Below are 22,006 nucleotides of genomic sequence, written 5' to 3'. Positions count from 1 at the left end.
TTGTCAGCCGTAGCTGACCATCTATCACATTCTATTGTGTAATTTAAAGATAAGACACTATCAACGACACAAATACAGGAATACTCTGTACAATTCATACGTAACGAATGTATGAGATGATAAAAAATCTGGTTTATGGCAGTTTTCATTACGTGCCATATATACAGTTATCATATTAATGATAAAGATAATCAGCGGAATGAAAACACTATATAAACGAAGCATAGTGTTGACGCAACAATTCACATCAGTGCATGTGGTTCTTTCAGTGCGGATTTTACAAGAGAGAATATTGAATACTACATTTCTTAAAAAAAAAACTTTTATAGATTGTTCTTTATAGTGGTTCTGTAAAAAAGTTTTGAAAAATGGTTGTAGAAACCAATATGATTGAACAAATTCCAAAGTGGCTTGACAAAGAATTTTTAGAAAAACACTTGCGGAATTACTACGGTCTTGTACAGCTAACTATTGCCAATTTCGAAGTGAAACCGGCCACGGCGAAAGGTGACAATTATGCCAGTGATCTGTATCGAGTTCATGTCACATTTTCGGATGAGGTAAAGCAATGGAAAATGTGAAATATGTTCGGGAAATATGTGATTACAGTGCTTGGCATAAAATTATTTCTCGTACATCCATCATTAGGAATTTAAGCCGTTAAATGTCATCGTAAAAACGGCTGTTCCTGGTCGACTTGCAACTGAAAAATTGTCAAAGAATAATTCTTATGGCAAAGAAATGGAATTTTATAGCAAAATCGCGCCAAAAATCAACCAAAAGCTGAAAAAATTGAACGAAACAGCCCAATTAGTAGCTGAACCGTATGGAGTTTGTAATACGAATAATGCGATTTTGTTTGAGGATTTGAAAATCAAAGGCTATGGCACAGCTTCAGTTCAACGCGGACTAAATTTTGAAGAAACGAAAATAGTTCTGAAGAAAACCGCCCTGTTACATGCAATCAATGCTGTGCTGCAGGAGGAAGAACCGAATATTTTTGAAAACTTTAAATACGGTAAGTAATTGAACAACGTTTCAAGTTCAAGCTCTTTGAAAAAATGTGTATTAATGTTAAATTACAACCTAAATAGGTTTAATGAGTCGAACGACAGATGCACTCGATACATTTTTCTTGACTCAGTTTGATGTGATGATGGAAGTAATTTCAACATGGCCAGACAAAGAATATTACATGGAAAAATTCCAAAGTCTGCGTCGAAACCTTATGGAAAAGGGGGCCAAAGCCTTCGATCCTGATCCGAATCACTTCAACACGATGATTCATGGCGATTTGTTCGTACCTTTTTTTAAAATTAATTCTTCACGATTCGTCTACACTTTGAATTGGTAAACAATCAATAATTTCACTTTCTCCAGGTGGATTAACAATCTCATGATGAAATACACGGATAAGCACGATTCCAGTAATGAAACCAAAGTGTCAATTGAAAATATGATTTTCATCGACTTCCAATTCTCCTGTTGGACGTCGCCAGGTATTGATTTTCATTACTTTTTCGAATCTTCGTTGCAAGAATCGCTGCGACCAAGCCGATATGATGATTTAATTGAATCATATCAAGGAGACCTTGCCGAATATCTGGAACGTTTGGGCTATAAAAATCATATTCCGACTTCGGACGAAATCAAGCAACAGTATAGAGAGAAAGCATTTTATGGTAATGAAATTCATCGATTCAACTCATCAGTTTTAAAGCAGTAACCTCTACAGCAAATTATTTGTTTAAAACGTTGCTTTCCCAAGGCTTTCCTTTTCAAAGCATTACATCATCTGAAGACATTTTTCTATTTTACAAAATCAATTTGAATTAATCCAAAATTGTTTAAAACAGGTTTTATTTCGTCGTGCATGTATTATCCTATGTTTATCAATGAAGAAACCGCCGAAGCAGATTTCGAGGCGTTCAACATGGGCGATGAAAGATCCATGAGAGTCAAGAGACTGGTATATTCATCGCCGAAGGCTCGGTCCTATTTACGAAAAGTCATTCCGATGTACGACAGCATGGGCATCTTCGATTAGATTGTACGAGTAAATTTGTGTTTTTTTAAGTGAACACAATCGAGCAATAGAAATGATCAAAATTATCTAATTAAAATCAATCAATTGATACCATAAACTATTTTTTATATTGAAAGAAAAAAAAATTACACTTCAATCGAATATGGTAAACACTTGATATTCTTATTTTCTGAGAATTTATGTCTAATCTAATTCGTGATTAGACTCATTGCATAATGCATACTCATGGCTAAAAGCACCTCACACACAATAGCTTACCGTCACTAGCTGTTTAATTAGGCCTTGATTTTGATTCATTTATTGATAATAATATGTAAACATTCCATCGTTTCACTCCGCTGATAGAACAGTGTGCATTTTGAAATGTCGTCAACATTTTTGACATTGAAATATAGAATAAAAAGAATTATATTCGTAATTCTAACTATTTTGATTAAAAATCATAGAAAATAGAACCAATCTCACCATTTTAAGGGAGGTCAGTCCAAAGACAACTGATGAAGATCATTCGGAAACGGCTGATCTAAATGAGACTACCAGAGAGTCTTTTATCAAAGACGAAGACGTTATTACTGATCAAAATGAATCTGAATTAGAAAGTATGAATCTGAGAGAAGCTGACCAGCTGGAGATCAGTTCAAATGATGAATTGGAGACAAGCATACAGTAACAAATTTCGAATAGAATAGTGTCTCATCACAATAGATAGAACGAGAGAAATATGAAATGCATTTTAATTTATAGTCAACGTAAATAACGAATAGGCTAGAATTTGACATAGAACATGCAATTAAAGACTTGAAATAAATTAGTTCGAATGATCGATCGAATAAAACAAATGCATGAAAAATGAAACAAATCAGCCTGAAGTTAGACAAATCCTCATCAAATGTATATTTTGTCGGTTTTATCACTCTGAACCAAATTTACTAATTTATGTCAACAATGGCTTATCTACTGTCATTGTCACTTTTTCAGTTCAGATGTTTCACATGAGAAATGTCAATAACATCAAATTAATATTTGATTGTAAATGAAAGTAGAATTCTTTAAGTTATCTGATTGTCGACTTGAATCAATTCATATCAAATGTTTTAATAAATTAATTTAATAAAGCATATTTTAATGTTTGTCTTTCCGAAAAACTCTGAGTGATCAATTTTTTTTAAAACAGTTCAGTTGATGTGGCTAGATGGTTTGTTTGCAAGCAAAATAGTGAGTCCAAATCGAGTGAAAACAAACACAAACAATCGATTGAAAGCTTCAGATCAGAAAATGACATCTACAAATATAGCCGAGTCTGAAATTCTAAAGTGGCTAAATACTGGCTTCATGCAGGAACATCTACGCAAACACTACGGGAACAATGAAGTAAAAGTTCAAAGTTTGATGGTTGAATCAGCTACAGCCGCTGGCGAAAACTTTGCCAGTTCCATTTATCGGGTCAAAGTGGATTTTAGCTTGGATTTTAGCGATGAGGTACTTTTCTTGAATTTATGAGAATTTGTTCATTTCCTTCTCTGATTAAACACCAAACGAATTGTAAATACTTTTTCATTTTCTTTATTCGTGTTATTTTTCAGTTTACTAAATGTTGTTAGTTCTGAATGTTCTTTCATTTGTTCGGATGTGATTCATATTACGTATATATATAAAAAATATAATATAAAAACAGATATTAACGAAACAGAAATACACTCTTCTTCTTTTCTACAATATGCGCATTGGCATCGTTACAGCAATGTCGATAAATGAGGTGCTAACCTTTAAATGTTATTAAACATTCTTTTCATATTTCAGATAATGACCCGAAGCCTTATAGTAAAAGCGGCACTTTCAAGTGGCCACGCCTTCGAAACACTTTCGGCTCACAATGTCTACGATAAAGAAATTGAATTCTATGGTGAGATTGTGCCTCATATTCAGCGGTTGTTGAAAAAATTGAATGAGCCGACCGAATTGATCGCCGAGACGATCGGCGTATGTCAGTTGAATAAAGTGATGTTATTTGAAGATTTGACTCCAAAGGGCTATGGCATGGCATCCATACAAAAAGGATTTGATTTGGCCGAAGCAAAGGCAATCTTGAACAAATCGGCGACATTCCATGCGATCTGTGCAGTTTTGCAAGAGGAAAAGCCAAACATTTTCGTGAACTTCAAATATGGTTTGTAAAAACTTTAATTTCTACTCATTTCCCTGACATTTCCGTCAATATTTATACAAATCTATTTTTACCGCAAATTTCAAAAGATTTCATCTTCTTCTTTCATCAAGGTGCAATGAGTCGTGACAGTGATGTTTTCCACAATTTCTACTACGCTCAACTCGATGTTCTGATTGAATTACTTTCGACGTGGCCAGATTTTGATCGATACACGGAAAAGTTGCGTCGTCTTCGAAATGATGTAGTTGAAAGAGGCTTGAAAGTGTTTGATCCTAATCCAAATCACTTCAACACATTGAACCATGGGGATTTTTGGCTGAATAATGTTATGATAAAACCAACGGAAGGAGGAAATGATGCGCCATTTGAAAATGTGATGTTTATTGATTTCCAGGATTCGTGTTGGGCATCGCCAGCCGTTGACTTACATTATTTCTTGAACACATCGCTTTGTGAAGCGCTTCGTCCACACTCGTTTAATGAACTGATTCAGTTTTATCACGAACAACTATCGACTAATTTGATTCGATTGGAGTACAAAAAACGCATTCCAACAAGCGACGAGTTTTTCAAACAATTCAATGAGAGATATTTTTACGGTACAATTTTTTGGGTATTTAAAGTAAAACAAACGACAGAAATTCAGATTAGATATGAGAGTTAATATTTAATTTCAATTGACATCAGCATGAATTCTATATGTGACTGCGATTTTTATGTTTAAATTTTGAATTTTCAATTTCAATCCAAATGTTCTCTTCCTCACAATACCAGGTTTCATCGTCGCATGCACCATTCAGCCATTCATGATCAATGAATGCACTGAAGATGCAGACCTTGAGGCAATGGTGTTAATCGACGAGCGATCAATGAGATACAGAAGAAATATGTATAAGCAGCCAAAAGTTTACGAAATTTTACGCAAACTCATTCCATTTTACGATCAACTAGGCATCTTTGATTGAAGAGACGGATGAAATGAAATAAAATTCAATGAAGTGTCATTCTTGCTGCGGTTTTTATCAGAAATGAATGGAATTCGTGTTTAAATGATGTTATTTTGGGATGTTTATTGGTGAATAAATTTAATTTGTGTTCAGCAAAAAAGCAAAGCAACACTTTTTTTTGTTCATGTAACCGAAAAATTCATTACAATTAATAATTTTCTAATGAAGTCGTAGTTCAATGAATAAATGAATGTCGAATAAAAATTGATCCGAAAATGACAAAAAACGATGTATTAAATTTTTTTTTCGGTTGCTGTTAGTTTTATAGGTGTGAACAATTTTGTCGGATCGTTGAATGGAACATCATATTAAAGAGAGTCGGAGAAATGTGCGATACCTAAGATACGTAAGTTCGTTGGCCCTACATTCGACTACATTAGCATACCTGTGAACGAACCATAAATGAATCTAATACACATTTGATGCAGTGCTTCGACAACGTCGTTTGTTAATTGCTTTGTTGTCCTTCTGTTATGTGTCGCATTCAAAAGAAAGCATCGAAAAAGAAAGAGAAATATATTTTCTCCCCTTTCCTCTTTATGCATTAACATTCAACATTGTTTGTTCTCCTATGTTTATCGCTTGGTCACGAACTGTAAGGCAAATGCAAAATGTATTTGTGTTTCATTGTAGCTCGCTTCTGTATGAGTGTGGAGCGCGAAACATGAGCCGACCAATGTAAGTGTGTGCGTTGCAATATACACCTTGACATAACGACGTCTGGTTCACTGTCACATTTTCCATACTACACACTCTGAACAGCTGAGACGTCAAAAAGAACGCTCTTTTATTTTATATTTCTATTTCTTTTTTTTTGATTAAGTAACGTGCAAATTTTGTTAACTAATTAAGATTTTTCATTGACGGAAGCAATTGATTTGTATAAATTGCAAACAAAAAAAACGAATTTAATGTGATCAGAAAAAAGTGAAATCACACACAAAAACTTCAACAAAGAATAACAAGAAAAAAATAATTGATAAAAATTGAATGTGTAAATCGTGTTATTGGTTCTGTATGTGAAGGTCGTTAAAATGGAGCCGACAACACGAGATTGGATGGATTTGATCACGGAAATGATTTGGGTCATCGAACGAGAAACCAAATTCACACTGAGAGGCATTCATGAAGACTTCAAACAAACGGGACTGTCGTTCGATGCGGAATTTCGCAATCATTTCTTGCAATTTATTGTAACACGGTGGGTATAATCATTTGGATACAGTTCTTTTCGTCAGTTGTTTTTATTGATATATATTCTCTAAATTAGATTCAAAATTATTTATTGAGCTAATGTATGGACGAAAAAAACTGTTTTAAACAAAAACTAAATATGCGTTGACATACACAAGAATTAAAAAAACAATTTGATTTTTCATTGACAGCGTCGCCAAGACATACGACCAATTCCAAATAAGATTGGAATTCGAGGAGCTGGAAAATCGGTACGATTCTGGTGCAATGGACAGTGATGGCTCATTCGTAGAATGGAAACAGTCCACTGGGTACAATCGTCAAAATCACACACCGGAAAGACCGAGTGTAGCACAAAAGCGGAAAAAACCAGACGAACTTGATGCCAGCAATCGCACGTTCATAGTCAAAAGACCGCGAATCGATGGACGAATCGGAATGGAATTGGATGAGGAAGTTGACAGAGAGCCAGTTGTTGAGGAGGAAAAAATCGACGAAGCAATCGATCCACAAATTGAACAGAACGACGAAATTGCAGGAGCAGTTGAAACACCACAAGAAGTGGAAACAAATGATAATGAGTGCCTTGTTTCAACACAGACAATAACAATTCAAACAGCTATTGTTGACGTCGACACCACTCCAGGTAATATGCCATTGCATGCCATTGCATGCCATTGTTTCATTCAACATTTCCAATAATGTTAAACATTTTTGTTTTTTCTATCCAGTTGATCCAGTAGTTGACTTTAAATGGACAAAGAAAAGATGCAGCCGAAGACTTACCCGTCCTTCTCCAGGTGATAAACAAGCTGAAGACGCTGGCAGACAGCAGACGAAAGCAACTTCTACCCGATCTTCCATTTTGGCTTCAGCTTTGACTAGGCCGGCTCCGGCTTCAGTAAAGAAGGCAAGAATGCAAGCGCTCACATCAGCACAAGATGCAGAAAAGCCAACCAAAGGCAGCACCGACGTCATGAATCAAAGTAGTGGCACCGCACCACGACCGTGTGCTCCAAAAACCAATCTGAGATCAAGCATTGCACCGACTCAAAAAACACTCATTGTGAATGGAATAAAGCGATACAAATGTGACGAATGCGACTACAGTAACAGCAGAAGAGATAGAATATCGTTGCATATGTTGGAGCATAAAGAGAAGCCATTCCGCTGTAAATTGTGTCCAAAGAAATTCGCCGAACAGGATCTTCTTGACATTCATTTGAAAGTTCATCAGAATAAATGTTCGCGATGCAAAAAAAAATTTGCCGACAAAGTAAAATGTGAACTCCATGAAAGAAATTGCACTTTATTACGATATGAATGCTATTTATGTAAATATCAAAACAGGGAGAGATATGTTTTGGTACAACACATGCTTAAGCATACCGGCGATCAGCCTTACCATTGTGAACTATGCCCCAATAAGTATACGAGAAAAAAGAACTTACGAAAACATGTGAAATCATTTCATGTTAAAAAAATAAAATTGATATAACCAGAAAATAAATTGGATCAAGAAAAATATTGAATTGATGTAAAAAAAAAATTGACGCATAAAAGAAAATAAAAACATAAATCAAATGTCATTCATTTCCCAAACGCAATTCAAATGTATGTATTCGTTTTTTTCCTTTTTTCGCACATATTCTCTGCTTTGTCTTTGCAACCATTCTCTTGTGTTTTTTTCTATCTCTGTCATTCGTTTGCTTTCCTACAGCTGCTGTCACCTTTTACATAAGGTTCATTTAATTGATTGTCGCTTTGATCGCTTCTCAACGAAGAACGCGCGCAAAAATTGATGATGAAACAAATCATTCATTACGTTTCATTTCTATGCCTTTATCCATATTCGCTTTTGCTTTTGTATTTGTGAGTTTTTCGTCGCCTCTTTGCCGATGAACCAAACCGAGTCACAAAGCAGTGTCTACACAAATTTCAGTCAAAGTAATGTATTGTTGTGTTTGTGTTTCTGTCTCTGTCTCACTGGACACTAGCATTGCATTGTATGTAGTTGTGCGAGGCAAAGAATGTGCCGGCATTTTGTGTCTATGTATATGTATTGTGAATTTCATTTTACCCAATGACACACATATACACCGGCTGCAGCTATGTTTTTTTTTTTTAGCTCTGTTGAAACGTCAAAAGTCCGCTCTTTTTTCTTTTGTGCCAAGTGTACGGAAACCGGCAAAATCACCTGTTTTGTTTAGACAATGCAATTTGTTCGTGTTTGAAATTGTGTGAAAAAATTCATTCCGAAATTTGGATAAATTATTTAAATTCCGTAAAATCAAATTGTCAATTGATTCACCAAAGCAAAAAAATCGTGTCAAACAAAAGTACGTGCGATAGAAAAAAAATACAAGATCCGTTTACGACGACCACTTCAAAGGAAAAAAAAAACAACGAAAAAGAGTAAGTAATTCGCAATGACATTTGCAACTCTTTTTTTTGGCGAGACTTTTTTTTTTCTCTATAGGAAAATGACAAATACTTATTTTTAATTCTCTTTCCAATCGCGTCAATTTAATTGGAATAAGGCATGAAAAATTCTTGAATTTTCCTTGATTAAAAAGTGTTAGTGTAGCCTTGTTTTTGTTGGAAAAGAGAAATTCTTATGAAATATGAAGTAGACCTACTCCGAATAAATTGATACAAACGTTCATTCTTTCGTTAGGTTTTCGACAACTGCTTGTACCAACAAAATGGGCGAATGGACTGACGCAATTGCTGTGTTGATATCAAACATTGAAAGTGAAACTAAATTCACACTGAGCAACATTAATGACGACTTCAAGCATTCGAATCCGCCTTTTGACTACAATTTTCGTGAAAAGTTGCTGAACCTCATAAATAGACGGTGTGTATTAACGTGGAAATTTTCCGAAAAAATCCATTTTTTCACACATTTTAGTCAGTGTTATTTCAATTGACAGTGACTCGATGACATTTTATTTTGAATCAATTCCTCTTTCCATTGACAGCGTATGCAAAGTGTACGACGAATTTGTACTGTATTTGGAGTTAAAGAGACTGAACGGTGAACGAAAACTAAGCGCAAAGGATGATGCGATCGCTTCATTTGCAGATTGGGAACAATCGACGGGATGGAAAGTGATTCCATCGCAGAAAAGAAAGAATCAAGACGAAATCGACACCGGCAACCAAACATTTTTGATCAAAAGACCTCGGTTTGAAGTATACGAAGAAAGTTCTGGCGATTCAAGCGATGAAGAAATATTCGAGATCTCGGATGAAGAGACCGATTTGTTTGACAAAGAGAATCTGATTTCAACAAATTCTGTAGCCGAAACCACCGTGCAGTCATCAGTTGAAAAAATTGCGGGTAATCATATTGAGAGTAGTTTTCAATTCAATACGGTTTTATTTTCATTCTCAAATCTCTTCAATAATTTTTCTTTTGTGTGTTTCTTTAGGTCGCCCGAGTGAATCAAAATTGGCCAAATCAACAGACTACCGAAAAATTGCTCTCGCCTTTACACCAATTGACAATGGAAATCAGATCACCGCCGAATCATTTGCTGATCGGGTTTCGTCCCAGCGACTAAATCGAATCTTGACACAAACTTCAACTCCATTGCCCGTTCCCACCAAATCAGTGCAACCTTCAATAGCATCGATTGGCAATCGTGATTCTTCTTCTACTCCTGTCTCATCTCGCATTACCTCATCCATTTCTCCTACATCTTCTCACATTCCACCTTTAGCTCCAAAAACTCGTGTGGCTCCAGCTACCGCTTTGACTGAACCAAGCAAACTGGAATCAGACACTTCAACAACAAAAGATGTTTCACCAGCAAATTGACAACCAGAGCTAGTATCATATCGAATCAAAACAATGACAAAATCGAATCTATCGAAACTTCAACCGATATGACGACACCGAATGAAACATCAATGTCAACAAGCACGGCGCCGAATGGCAAAAAGAAATTCACATGTGATCACTGTGAATACATCACTGACCGCAAATACCGAATTGTTAGACATGAAGAAACTCATAAAAAACGGCCATTCCAATGTCCATCATGCGTGAAAAAATTCCCATCAAATGACTTACTTGAATTGCATCAGATGGAACACGAGAATCCAATTGATGCACTATTCTGTGAAATATGTCAGAAGAAGTTTTCAACGCAATTCAATCAAAGGAGACACATGCAAACTATACATAAGTAAGACAAATGGAATCTTGACATTTTTATTTGAATTCATTTTTGCTAGTGTGTTTTATGTAAATTCATCGTTTCGTGTTCAATTATTCAATAAGAAAATCTTCTCAGTCCCGTTTTTATGTTTATTGATAAGAAAAATAAAAATTAAAATGCGAATTATTTGCCGATGACGATAGATTTATAATAATAAAAATCTAAAAAATATAATTTATATTGAGTCACTGTACAAATGTGTGAGAATGAGTCATTCATTGTTACTTGAAGCACTTGTTTCGATAAGAACAAAATATCTTTTAAATAAAACAAAATATTTCATTCGAAATGAATGAAATTTTCGCATTGTGACTTTGAATCATTTCCATATCAGAATTTATTTTTACATTTGCAGTACGAGTTGTTGGCTGGAGTAAGTCATGTTGAGTTCACTACCACAAACGAAATTATAATTCGATCGGATTCAATCAAAATTGGAACAAATTGAACGGAACATCAAGACTATTCCCACTGAAAAGAAAACAAGGGAGGCACATTTGTTTGGGATTTGTTGAATATGAGAAAACAAAATAATTCAGTGTTACTTCTCTCGTGGTGGATTATTGTTTTTGGTGATTGTATTGGATCGAATTCTGCAAATACTGAAATGCTCGGGTGTGATTTTAAGAGTGAAAATAAGACTTTGATTTGGGTCTATTGCGATAATCGATTTGGAAAACCGATGTGCACATCAGAGCTTCTGACACATCCAAACATAAGTAATTCCAATGTGAAAGAACTGAGAACAGTTTACTGTACGGCCAGTGGTTTCAATGAAACGTTGCTGAGTCAATTCCCAAACTTAGAAAAATTAGATGTGAGATCATATGGATTCGTTGATTTTAATATCAGTAAAGAAAACCAGGAACATTTGAACACACTGAAAATATTGATCGCATCGAATAATCATTTAACAAAGCTTAGTAAAGATTATCTCCAGCCAATGATCGCTTTAACCCAAATCGATTTATCACATAATAAAATAAATTCGGTTGATAGATTTACCTCTAAAAATCTAAATCTCATAAATCTGGCACATAATAAAATTGTCAAATTGAGTGATGACACATTTTCAGAACTACATTTACTAGAAAATTTGGACTTGAGTTGTAATGCTATTGAAACGATCAGCGATCAAATGTTTATTAACAAAACAAATTTAAAAATATTGCTTTTGCAATACAATTCTATTAACACCTTTGATTGCAGTGTGACATTCCAGAAAATCCTTACTTTGAACATTGCGAATAATCAAGGGATTTTGAAATGTGACCAGCAACTAAACAATGGAGATCCTAAAGATGCGTCAAAAATCAAAGCAAAACACACTGCAACTTCATCGAATACGACCACAACTTCGATAACAGTACTAAACCAAACAGAAAGTGTATTATCGTCGAAGTTGAAATCAGAATCAATTAACAATAAGTCGACAACTTTGAATCCATCGTCAAAAAGTGAATCTGTTTCATCAACAACAGAGGAAATGAACACGTCACCATTCGAGACAACGACTGGGCCAGAATCTACCTCAGATGAAAAATTTGAATACGTTGATTTTGCAATTGGATTCGGTAGTGTTTTGGTCGTTCTATTGGTGGCTTTGCTTATTTGGGTTTTTGTTCGAAGGAAAAAGAAAGTGACAATAGAGCTCAAACCAATTAACGAAGAAAACATATACGAGACTGTGAAGAATAAGCCAGACGATGACTTCATTTGAACAACGATTCGTGCCATTTTTATCAAACACATTTCATACACGATAACGTAATGCGTTTGTGAAAAAAATGTATTTTCATCATATTTGGAGAGATTTTATCTCCGGGTTTTTTTTTATTTTGTTTTCATGTATTTGGTTAGTAATATGATTGTAATGAATTTAAAGAAATCCAAAAACAAATAAACTAAAATAAATAGTTTTAGGCTCCAACTTTGGTATAGATATTATTTAAAAATTAAATTGTTCTTTATATCTTCGCTACACACACAGAGTTGAGTGCAAAATAAGATAAAAGGCATTATACAAAACAGAGAATGAGAATAATTATTCTCATTTTAAATTCAAACGATTCCAAAGCCATGATTAAATAAGTGACGTTTAAAGAATGAAATGTAAAGAATGAGAAGGAAAAAAAGAAAAAAAGAAAGTTAAATAACTACATGCAGCAACTTTGTTCAAATTGCTCAAAAATTCGATAAGATTTTATTTTCATCCAAATTCAGTGTATAGCTTAATACAATGCAATGACATCACTTAAAAAATACTTGAAATTTATGACTTCATTTTCTCTCACTTATTTCATTCTTCAGCTGTATAGAACACATACATACAACAATTGCATCTCATTTGGAGGCGTATGTATAAAAAGGCAAAATTAGAAAGTGTTTCGATATTAAACGGTTCAAATATTTTTGAAGCCAGCTGTTTGCAAACAAAAGCCACATTCACTATTTGTACCAGCATATGGTTTTCAAGCATTCAGTCTGGTTTTGCTCTTCAACGTGTTCGGTTACCGAAATATAAAGACTTTCTCGAAAACCAGTTTTGTTTTATTCAACCTCTTTGTTGCTCGCACCACCACATTCTGTTCAGTTTCATCGATTTGTTTTGAACATTTTTATCTTGATTGTTTTTACTTTCACTGCGATTCTTTTCCGAAATGTCGTCAGATAAAGTTGAAATCGTTTTGGGAGCCGAATCAAAATGGATGGATAATAAATTTTTTGAAGAACAATTACAAATCTACTACAAAAACAACAAAGTTCATGTGATAAATTTTAGTAAAGAATCGGCCACGGGAAAGTGTGAAAATTTCTCAAGTGATATCTATCGGGTCAATGTGTCATTTAGTGGTTCATCTGAAAAGAGGTCATCATCGGGAAGTGAAGACAGAGATGTCAGTGAAGAAAGTTATTTTAGTTTATGTCTTTTTTGAATTATTCTGTTTTTCTAATCAAAGATATTCGTAAAAGTCAACAAGCCTACCTTTCGAAGTATTTCACATTTTATCATTCCATTGATTTCCATTTTATTTTAGATATCACACATCAGTTTAATTGTAAAACAAGCGGCTTCCGATGAATGGTCGTTGAGTGCTTATGAAAAATTTGATTTTTTCAACAAAGAAGTTGAATTTTATACTGATGTTGCGCCGAAAATCAATCAAAAATTGAGTGATCTTGGTGAATCTGAACTCTTTGCTGAGCTCATTGGTGTGTGTAAATCAAAAAGTATTATGATTCTCGAAGATTTAGCTGCTAAGGGATATCGAGTTTTGCCCGCAAAAGAAGGATTCAACTTCGAAGAGACGAAAGCCATTCTAAAGAGAATTGCCATCTTCCACGCAGCTTGCGCTGTTTTACAAGAGGAAAATCCAGATATTTTCGCTAATTTTAAATACGGTCACTTGAGCCGTGAGATTGATACATTTAAAGATTACTATGCTTTAACTTTAGACGTGGTGATAGAGACAATTTCTGGATTTGGGCCTGATTTTGCTGTGTATGTCGAGAAATTGCGTCGGCTTCGTGGCGAAATACTTGAGCGTGCACGAAAAACATACGATTTCAATCCAGACCATTTCAACACATTAAACCATGATGATGTTTGGAGCACAAATTTTATGATTAAAACCAGCGATGGATCGCCAGAGAAACCGTTTGAGAATATTAAATTGATTGACTTTCAATTCGCTTTCTGTGCATCACCAACGATTGACTTGTATTACTTTCTCAATTCTTCGGTGAGCCATACTTGCCGTCCAGATCGATTTGATGAACTTGTCAAGTTTTACTACGCTCAATTGATTTACTTTCTGAAGAAAATGAATTACAAAAAGCAGATTCCGACTTGGCCACAGTTTCAAGCACAATATCATGAAAGACGAATATTTGGTATGATCATTAAGTTCGTACAAAAAGTAATTCAACGAGTCAAATATCTTTTATAATGATTTTTTTCATTAAATGAAGGTTTCACAATGGGATGCCTCATTCAGCCATTTATGACCAACAGCAAAGTGGAAATGAGCGTAGAAGACTCCGTAAAAGATAATGCAAATAGTTTAAAAGGCAGACGTGCCATATTCAAAAGCGATAACGCCTGTAAAACTCTACGGAAACTCATTCCATATTACGATCAGCTCGGCACTTTTGATTGAATTTTATTTTTGCATCTCAGGTGAACATAAAAATATTGTAGGAAATTTAAAAACACCGTAAATGAAGCTATTTTTTGTATTTCAATTTTATAAATTTTGTTTCGATATCTTTTGCGGCAATCTTCCTATAATACATATAAGCATGAGCATGTTGCATTTGTGAGGTCATAATAGTTTTATTCATCTTGTTGTCTTTCTCATTTGTTGACGTCGTCGTCTTCATTTCACTGCATTTTACATGCCCACTTTTTTGTATACGGCTTACGTTTCCTCTCATACGGCGAGCGCATTTTGTGGGTAAGAAATTAAATGTGATGAATGATAGCAAACAAATATTCCAACTTTTCTAGATTGGATTAAATTGAAGGTTAGCTTTTTTAAATACGAATATCAAATTAATTGAATGTTACACTTACTACATACCGATGTTACACTTTAAAAAAATCTTTTTTGTTGTTACACTTAGAAAAAATTCGATTGTGTTGTTTCATTTCAATAAATTTTTTATTTTTGTTTCACTTATATGTGTTGTGAATAGAAGTTGCGTTTTCATTCTCGGACATTCAATTTGATCATATTGAGTCGATCAGAATAGGTTTAAAATTATTCTTATGAACAATGACATGAAAAAATGTGTTTCAATACTCAATAGTCATTCATAATCACGAATGTTCACTCGGTTTTGTTCAAACGATCTTTTTATCAAAGAGTTATAGAGTTCATCGCGATAAAGCTGGTTTTTGTTGTTATCTTGATAACAGTTTTTTTTTAACTGAAGCATATTTTTGTTGACTGCACAGTAAACATGATTGTTCTAACTTTTAGAACCGCAATATGAAATTTGCCACTAAAATCCATTTAAGTACCATTTGTACTAGAAAAAGTTCAAAATGTACTAAATCACAAATCAAAGCTTCATGTATTTATTATAGAACTTTTGAACTTTTTCTAGAGCAAATGGTACTAAAACCAAATTAAGTGTCAAATCTCAACATTGCTAGAATCATTGTGTTTACTGTGTGTTGTTCATTGCGTCACAAACGAGAAATTATATATGAAGATATTCATAAACTAGGCTAAAAAATATATGATGGATGTTCTATGAGAGACAGAAAAGAATAAATGCCATGTTTTAAATTGCGACAAAATATCAGTTGTTTTTTTTTGGGTTTTGACCTTCAAAGCGACAGCTGAAAAATTTGGCATCAACAATCAGCACTTTTGTTATCACTCTCTCATTTTTTACATAGCTTCAATTGATAATTGGTTTAATCTCATTCCAAATTTTAAGCTGTGGAAAAAATATTTGATCAACGGCTTCAAATCATCCGAAAAATACAACTTATGTGCAAACATTCAAACGTGAAGTGTATTGTGAGAAATTATCAACGCAAGCCTAGTACATATTTCATCGGCCGTCAGTGTTTAACCACTCTTCAAACACTTGGAACATTTTAAATAGTATTCTTAGGAGAAAAAGAGTAAATATGTGTGAAAATATTGAATCTGTTCCAGACTGGCTCAATGAGCATTTTCTGGAAAAAAATTTACGAAACCATTTCAAAAACGATGAAATTAACGTGATCAATTTCAATGTAAATGTAGCAACGGCAAAAGAAGGTAGAAGTGTATATCGAGTTACTGTATCGTTCGGTGTTTCTTTAGTAGGAGAAGAGGTGAGCTGTCGCTAAAAAGAACATTTATCTGACAATTTTTTCTTTTGGAGAGACAACATTTGTCGCAAAATGGCAGGGAAATCAAAAGTGTAATTTCTTCAAGTGAATTGAACTGAAATAAGAAAATTATTTATTTGTACGGCAAATGTAGAATTTTTTTTTTGCTAACATCTATCTATTTAAATAGAATTGCCATCTAATCGTGAAAGAGGCGTCATCTATTGCAGATTATCTGGATGCATCCAGCAAAGAAATATCATTCTATGATGAAATTGTTGCGAAATTCAATGAAAAACTTGACGATGTTGGCGAGCCAGAATTGTTTCCGGAAGTGTTTGGCGTTTGTAAAGAGAAAAATCTTATAACTCTGGGAGATTTATCAGCCAAAGGTTATCAAATTTTGCCAGCGAATCGTGGGTTCAACATTTTCGAAGCGAAATCAATCCTGAAGAGAATGGCTGTGTTTCATGCCATTTCTGCCGTTTTGCAAGAGGAAGATGCAAATATTTTTGCCAATTATAAATATGGTTAGATGAATATTTCATGTCCTTATTCATTTTTTGTTTATTTTTTCTTTAAATCCCCAATTTCTATCCACTTAGGTCGCTTGTGTCGTGAAACTAATCAAATTTACGCCGAAAATCTCAAAGTTGTAACTGATGTTGTTTCTAAATGGCCCAATTTTGCTGTGTATGCTGAAAAATTACGTCGTCTTTACGGCGAGATAATTGAGCGGGCTCATCAAACATACGATGTGAATCCAAATCACTTTAATACATTAAACCACGATAGTCTCTGCTCTGAACATTTGATGGTGAGAACGGAGAACAGTACCGAAGACAGTCCAATCGAAAACACTGTTTTTATTGGCTTTCAACACTCTTGTTGGGGTTCGCCCACACTCGATTTACATTACTTCTTGAATACTTCCATTGATGAGGCTTATCGGCCACAGCGATTCGATGAATTGGTTCTATTTTATTATGAACATTTGGTTAATTTCCTCAAACAATTGAAGTACAAAAATCGCATTCCGATTTGGACAGAATTTCAAAATCAATATCACGAGAGAAACATTTTAGGTAAACTATGAACGATCGTTTATCTTTGCTCTTTATTTAAATACTGGTTACAATTTGATGGTTTTTCGTTTGATCTAAATTCAAGAAAAGTTGAGAAATTTATGCTAGACTTGAAGATTAATATTTTTTTAAATTTGATTTAGGTTTCATATTTTCATGTTTGGTTGAGCCGTTCAACGATATTCTTGTGAACAATGAAGTTGAATTGAAGGCAAGGCGTGACTTTTACAAAGATGAGACAACTCAAGCAAATCTTCGAAATATTATTCTTTATTACGATCAATTGGGAACATTTGACTAAAAAACCAATGTTTCCATCTCATTTTGAAAAATATTAAATATTGAATCTGAAAGCACAGCAAATACAGAAAATTACATGCAATTTTATTGTATTGAATCAATGGTTAATTTTTTTTTGTCATTTTTTCTAGTTCTAATGTTATAAGATCAAATTTTTAAATGCGTAATAAATAAATAAAAGGACCCATGCCAAATTGCATTATTAACGAACTTATCAATCGTTTCCTCAAACCTCAATTGACATTTGGATACATTTACACTTAACCAGCGCCTGTCCGAGCGCTCACGGCGCTCCGGTGCAAGTTATATTCATGCGTCCCCTGAAATTTCATGACTCAATTTTTTTTGACAATGATTAATTTAAATTTTAAATCGTATCTTTTTGTAGCAAAAACAGTATTTATTCATGAATGTTTTACATTCGATTTGTAAATAATTTTTATTGCGTGATATAACATTTAATGTTCATTATTAAATATTGCGAATTTTCGTAACTGATCAGTAAAAGGAAACTTTCCGGGCTTTGGAAGCGGCAAATTCGTCGATGATATCCTCATATTGAATTGAATCAGCAATTTCATGCTCAATTGATATTGTAGCTAAGCCATTTAAACGGTCTTGTGACATCGAATTGCGCAGGTGCGTTGCACCGGCTGCACCGGCGGTTGGACAGGCGCTGCACTTAACTATACTGCAGCGATTAAATTCATCGTTTCGCTGAGTTTTAATCATTTGATGAATGAACTACTGTATTGTCAGCTGCAAGTGAGCGTGGGCTACCGCATGCGGCATTGTCGTTCTCTTATTAAGCTCAGCAAATTGATTTATTTCGTCGCTGCCGCATAGTTTCATTTAAAGTGGAATAGTACTTGTAAATTTTACAAACAACTATTTATAGGTGCTAGTAAAATGTAAAGCCCGCAATGCCAGTATGAATAGAAAATGTAAATTGAGGAAACGCTTAATGAGTTCGTTGACGATGTTCTTGGTATGAGTTTACGTTGTGTGAGTTGATCATGTATGATTATGAGAGAGAAAGTCGTTTCGTGTCACTTAAACACATTTTCAATAGTGGAACATATTCCAATAAAGAGAATTAACCAAAATAAATTATCGAATCTTTTAAAGGAAAAAAAACATAAAATTCCATACCAAATAAGTATGGCCAAAAAGTTACGTATTCAAACTCAACAATTTTTTTTTAAAAAATCCACTAATATGAACACAATACTGAAATTGTGTGAGTGAGCTGAACGTGAACATTCTTGACAGATAAAATATCTGCCGGCAGCTCAGAGTATAGTAAAGCATCGATGTGAGAGGTAAGCAAAGATGATTAAATTCAAATCGCTATACAAGATGGTGAGATTTACAATTTTCTTATCGAAAGTAGGCATTTAATTTCTTATGCAAAGTTGATCATCGTGATACAGCTTTTTTCTGCTGTGCCGATAACAGTTACTGTGGGCTTTGTTGATGGTTTCTGTCAAATGACGTGTTTTTTTTTGTTGAATCATTTGTCGGTCGTAAAGAAGCGTATCGTTTCTGCAAACATTGCATTCGTTTAAAAATCGTATAAATTTCTTTGAAAAAGAGATAAAATGAATGAGTTTTGATTAGGGCGTTCAACAGATCATATCCTTATTTTAAGAATTGTTTCTAATTTGTTAGTTTGTGAATTCAGATTGTTTGACGGGAAGCGATTGGAAAAAAACTGAATTCTTTAAAAATGGTAGAAACTGGCTCTTCCGTTACATATTCGCCTCCACAATGGCTTGACAAGAAATTTTTAGATGAACATCTGCAGAAATATCACCAAAACATGGAAATTCAAGTTATAAATTTTGATGTGAAACCAGCCGTTGGAAAAGGTGAAAATTACTTTAGTTGCATCCATCGAGTGAATGTTACCTTCATTTCATCGGGAAATAACGCGACAAAGAAGGGAGATGTGAGTAAAGTTAACATCTAAAAAGAAATGTTTTTTTTTTTCATCGGAATAAAATATTTTTAATCGATCTTTCAAATTTCAGACAACAAACATTAGCTTAATTGTAAAAGAAGAGTCCACAGATGAATGGTTAGTGCAGACTTCTGCTCAATTTCATATTTTTGATAAAGAAACTGAGTTTTATCGTGAAATATCGTCGAAAATCAACAAAATATTGAACGAACTGGGTGAAGAAAAACTTTTTGCCGAATTGATTGGAGTGTGTAAATTGAAGAAAATTATGATTCTCGAAGATTTATCGGCTGACGGATATCGTATTTTGCCCGTGAAAGATGGATTTAATTTTGAAGAAACGAAAGCGCTTCTGAAACGGATCGCAACGTTCCATGCCACTTGTGCAGTATTGCAAGAAGAGAAATCGGACATTTTTGTCACATTCAAATACGGTCACATAAGCCGTGGAGCTGACGCATTCAAAGATTATTACCCATTGACTCTAGACGCAGTGATCGAGATCATTTCAGAATGGCCTGATTTTGCTGTGTATGTCGAAAAACTGCGTCGGCTTCGTAATAGAATTTATGAACTAGGTTGTCAAGCGTACGATTTAAATTTGAATCATTTCAATACACTTAATCATGATGATCTCTGGGGACCGAATTTCATGATTAAAACTCGTGATGGATCGCCAGAGAAACCGTTCGAAAATGTTAAATTGATCGACTTTCAATTTGCTTATTGGTCATCACCAACCACTGATTTGTTTTACTTTCTCAACTCTTCGGTGAACGAAGCTTTACGTCCAGAACGATTCGATGAATTAGTTCAATTTTACCATGAGCAATTGGTGGATTTCCTCAAACGATTGAATTACAAGAAACGCATACCGACGTGGCCAGAATTTCAAGAGCAATATTACGAGAGACGGATTTTAGGTAAGCAATTCAATATTACAATCGAAAGGAAACTAATTGAAGACGAATGGCTTTTCATTCTTTTGATTTGAGTGTGAAAAATTTGTCACATTTCTCCTCGAATTTCATTCGTTTCAGGCTTCATATCATCATGCTTGATACAGCCGTTCATGCTCAATAACACAGAGGAAGCAACTTTCGATATTATTCTTCAAGACAATGACATTGGATTGAAAGCCAGACGTGGCTTTTATAAAGGCGATAAATTTCAGGAAAATCTTCGAAAACTCATTCCATTTTACGACCAACTCGGCACTTTTGATTGAATTTATGATTTAACCAATACGCACTGTTCAGTGAAACTTGAAGAAAAACTCAACCATGATGTCATTCAATGGACAATTCAAAAATCTAAAATTACGAAATCAAGTGAAAACCAACTGAAAGTGTATTTTATTTTTAGAACTCCAAACAGTAGAAGAGGCTCTTCTAAAGAGCTACCTCTAGTTAGTTGATTGATCAATAGCTAATTTGTGTTTGATTTAATAACAGTTACTACGGAAATAGATTCAAGGCAAGGTCGTGTTACTTCAATCCATTCGATAAAGCAATATAGTGATGAACTATATTTTATCAAAAAAAAATAAAAGATATAAAAGATTGTACTAATCAACTAAAGTTGATAACGTTAAGCGTCAAGTGTGTTTTTGATTCAATGTAATGATAAAAGATAAGAATACGTGTTCATGAGCGTGTCGTTCATTTCAATCACGAAAAATTACTAAACTACTGACTTTGTGATTCGATTAAGACGTCCAACAGGAACACATGCTTAGTACCTTGCACATCTTGTATAGACGACGATTCCACACCAAGCGGGACAAAATTTAGATTTCACCTCTTCGATTTCGCTCAAACAACAGTTGCAGCAACTTTAGATTGATAGATTTAAGTTAAATTCATTCGCTTGTTCCATTTTACTTTTCCGCAAACTTTGTTTGTTAGGTAAAGTATTTGGAGTATGTTTGAATTATACAAGTCAAGAAAAGAACCCATATCACATCCATGATATTATGATTCATCTAATTTGTATATTAAAGCCTTTTAATGTTATCAGAACACGTTATCTTATTCAGAGTCTGTTGTTGCAATTCTGCTCTATGAAAAAAAATGATTTTTGTTTTTCAATGGAATTTCCCTCAAAGCGAGAACTCTCATTACGACTATTTAGGGCAGTACAATTTCCGTTTCATTCAAACCATTTCTCTTTAGCATTCAC

The 22,006-nt window shown here is 34.2% G+C and overlaps 6 protein-coding genes across 7 annotated transcripts in view; all 6 read left to right on the top strand.

Moving 5' to 3' along the window:
• The window catches only part of LOC129568151 (uncharacterized), an 11,055-nt gene extending 3,033 nt beyond the window's left edge, over positions 1 to 8,022 (top strand). The window contains exons 6-17 of the mRNA XM_055445725.1: positions 366 to 560; positions 649 to 1,018; positions 1,095 to 1,296; positions 1,381 to 1,682; positions 1,857 to 2,042; positions 2,494 to 2,646; positions 3,222 to 3,526; positions 3,848 to 4,214; positions 4,325 to 4,813; positions 4,989 to 6,422; positions 6,607 to 7,061; positions 7,147 to 8,022. Coding sequence (XP_055301700.1) covers positions 366 to 560; positions 649 to 1,018; positions 1,095 to 1,296; positions 1,381 to 1,682; positions 1,857 to 2,042; positions 2,494 to 2,646; positions 3,222 to 3,526; positions 3,848 to 4,214; positions 4,325 to 4,813; positions 4,989 to 5,179 — 2,760 coding nt within the window. The 3' untranslated portion in view covers positions 5,180 to 6,422; positions 6,607 to 7,061; positions 7,147 to 8,022. The remainder of the gene's footprint in view (positions 1 to 365; positions 561 to 648; positions 1,019 to 1,094; positions 1,297 to 1,380; positions 1,683 to 1,856; positions 2,043 to 2,493; positions 2,647 to 3,221; positions 3,527 to 3,847; positions 4,215 to 4,324; positions 4,814 to 4,988; positions 6,423 to 6,606; positions 7,062 to 7,146) is intronic.
• LOC129568144 (zinc finger protein 169-like) lies at positions 6,256 to 7,798 on the top strand. The gene is made up of 4 exons (XM_055445714.1): positions 6,256 to 6,422; positions 6,607 to 7,061; positions 7,147 to 7,691; positions 7,766 to 7,798. Exons 1-4 carry the CDS (start codon positions 6,256 to 6,258, stop codon positions 7,796 to 7,798), a joined length of 1,200 nt encoding a protein of 399 aa, XP_055301689.1.
• Positions 8,023 to 8,522: 500 nt separating the features above from the next.
• On the top strand, positions 8,523 to 12,575 carry LOC129568211 (leucine-rich repeat transmembrane neuronal protein 2-like). Of its 2 annotated transcripts, none has more exons than XM_055445859.1 (4): positions 8,523 to 8,830; positions 9,093 to 9,275; positions 9,400 to 9,761; positions 9,853 to 10,963. In XM_055445859.1, exons 2-4 carry the CDS (start codon positions 9,121 to 9,123, stop codon positions 10,239 to 10,241), a joined length of 906 nt encoding a protein of 301 aa, XP_055301834.1. In that variant the 5' UTR covers positions 8,523 to 8,830; positions 9,093 to 9,120; the 3' UTR covers positions 10,242 to 10,963. The 2 variants fall into 2 exon arrangements, with proteins under 2 accessions (XP_055301834.1, XP_055301833.1); XM_055445858.1 differs by having other exon boundaries at positions 8,562 to 8,830; positions 9,853 to 12,575.
• Positions 12,576 to 12,913: 338 nt separating this feature from the next.
• LOC129568210 (uncharacterized) lies at positions 12,914 to 15,952 on the top strand. Its single transcript, XM_055445857.1, has 3 exons — positions 12,914 to 13,541; positions 13,683 to 14,538; positions 14,617 to 15,952. The coding sequence occupies exons 1-3, from the start codon at positions 13,305 to 13,307 to the stop codon at positions 14,802 to 14,804; spliced, it is 1,281 nt and encodes a 426-aa protein (XP_055301832.1). The 5' UTR covers positions 12,914 to 13,304; the 3' UTR covers positions 14,805 to 15,952.
• Positions 15,953 to 16,083: 131 nt separating this feature from the next.
• Positions 16,084 to 18,081, top strand: LOC129568213 (uncharacterized). The gene is made up of 4 exons (XM_055445860.1): positions 16,084 to 16,480; positions 16,668 to 17,007; positions 17,083 to 17,562; positions 17,706 to 18,081. The coding sequence occupies exons 1-4, from the start codon at positions 16,292 to 16,294 to the stop codon at positions 17,861 to 17,863; spliced, it is 1,167 nt and encodes a 388-aa protein (XP_055301835.1). The 5' UTR covers positions 16,084 to 16,291; the 3' UTR covers positions 17,864 to 18,081.
• A 997-nt stretch (positions 18,082 to 19,078) lies between these two features.
• On the top strand, positions 19,079 to 21,907 carry LOC129568209 (uncharacterized). Its single transcript, XM_055445856.1, has 4 exons — positions 19,079 to 19,184; positions 19,534 to 19,813; positions 19,896 to 20,748; positions 20,866 to 21,907. Exons 2-4 carry the CDS (start codon positions 19,592 to 19,594, stop codon positions 21,051 to 21,053), a joined length of 1,263 nt encoding a protein of 420 aa, XP_055301831.1. The 5' UTR covers positions 19,079 to 19,184; positions 19,534 to 19,591; the 3' UTR covers positions 21,054 to 21,907.
• Positions 21,908 to 22,006: the final 99 nt, after the last annotated feature.

This window comes from Sitodiplosis mosellana, unplaced genomic scaffold, assembly GCF_009176505.1.
Source record: "Sitodiplosis mosellana isolate CC-2019 unplaced genomic scaffold, AAFC_SMos_1.0 Smas_scaffold_17, whole genome shotgun sequence".
Classification (NCBI taxonomy): domain Eukaryota; kingdom Metazoa; phylum Arthropoda; class Insecta; order Diptera; family Cecidomyiidae; genus Sitodiplosis; species Sitodiplosis mosellana.
Note: the sequence above shows the minus strand (reverse complement) of the source record. Positions and strands in the feature narration are given on the sequence as shown.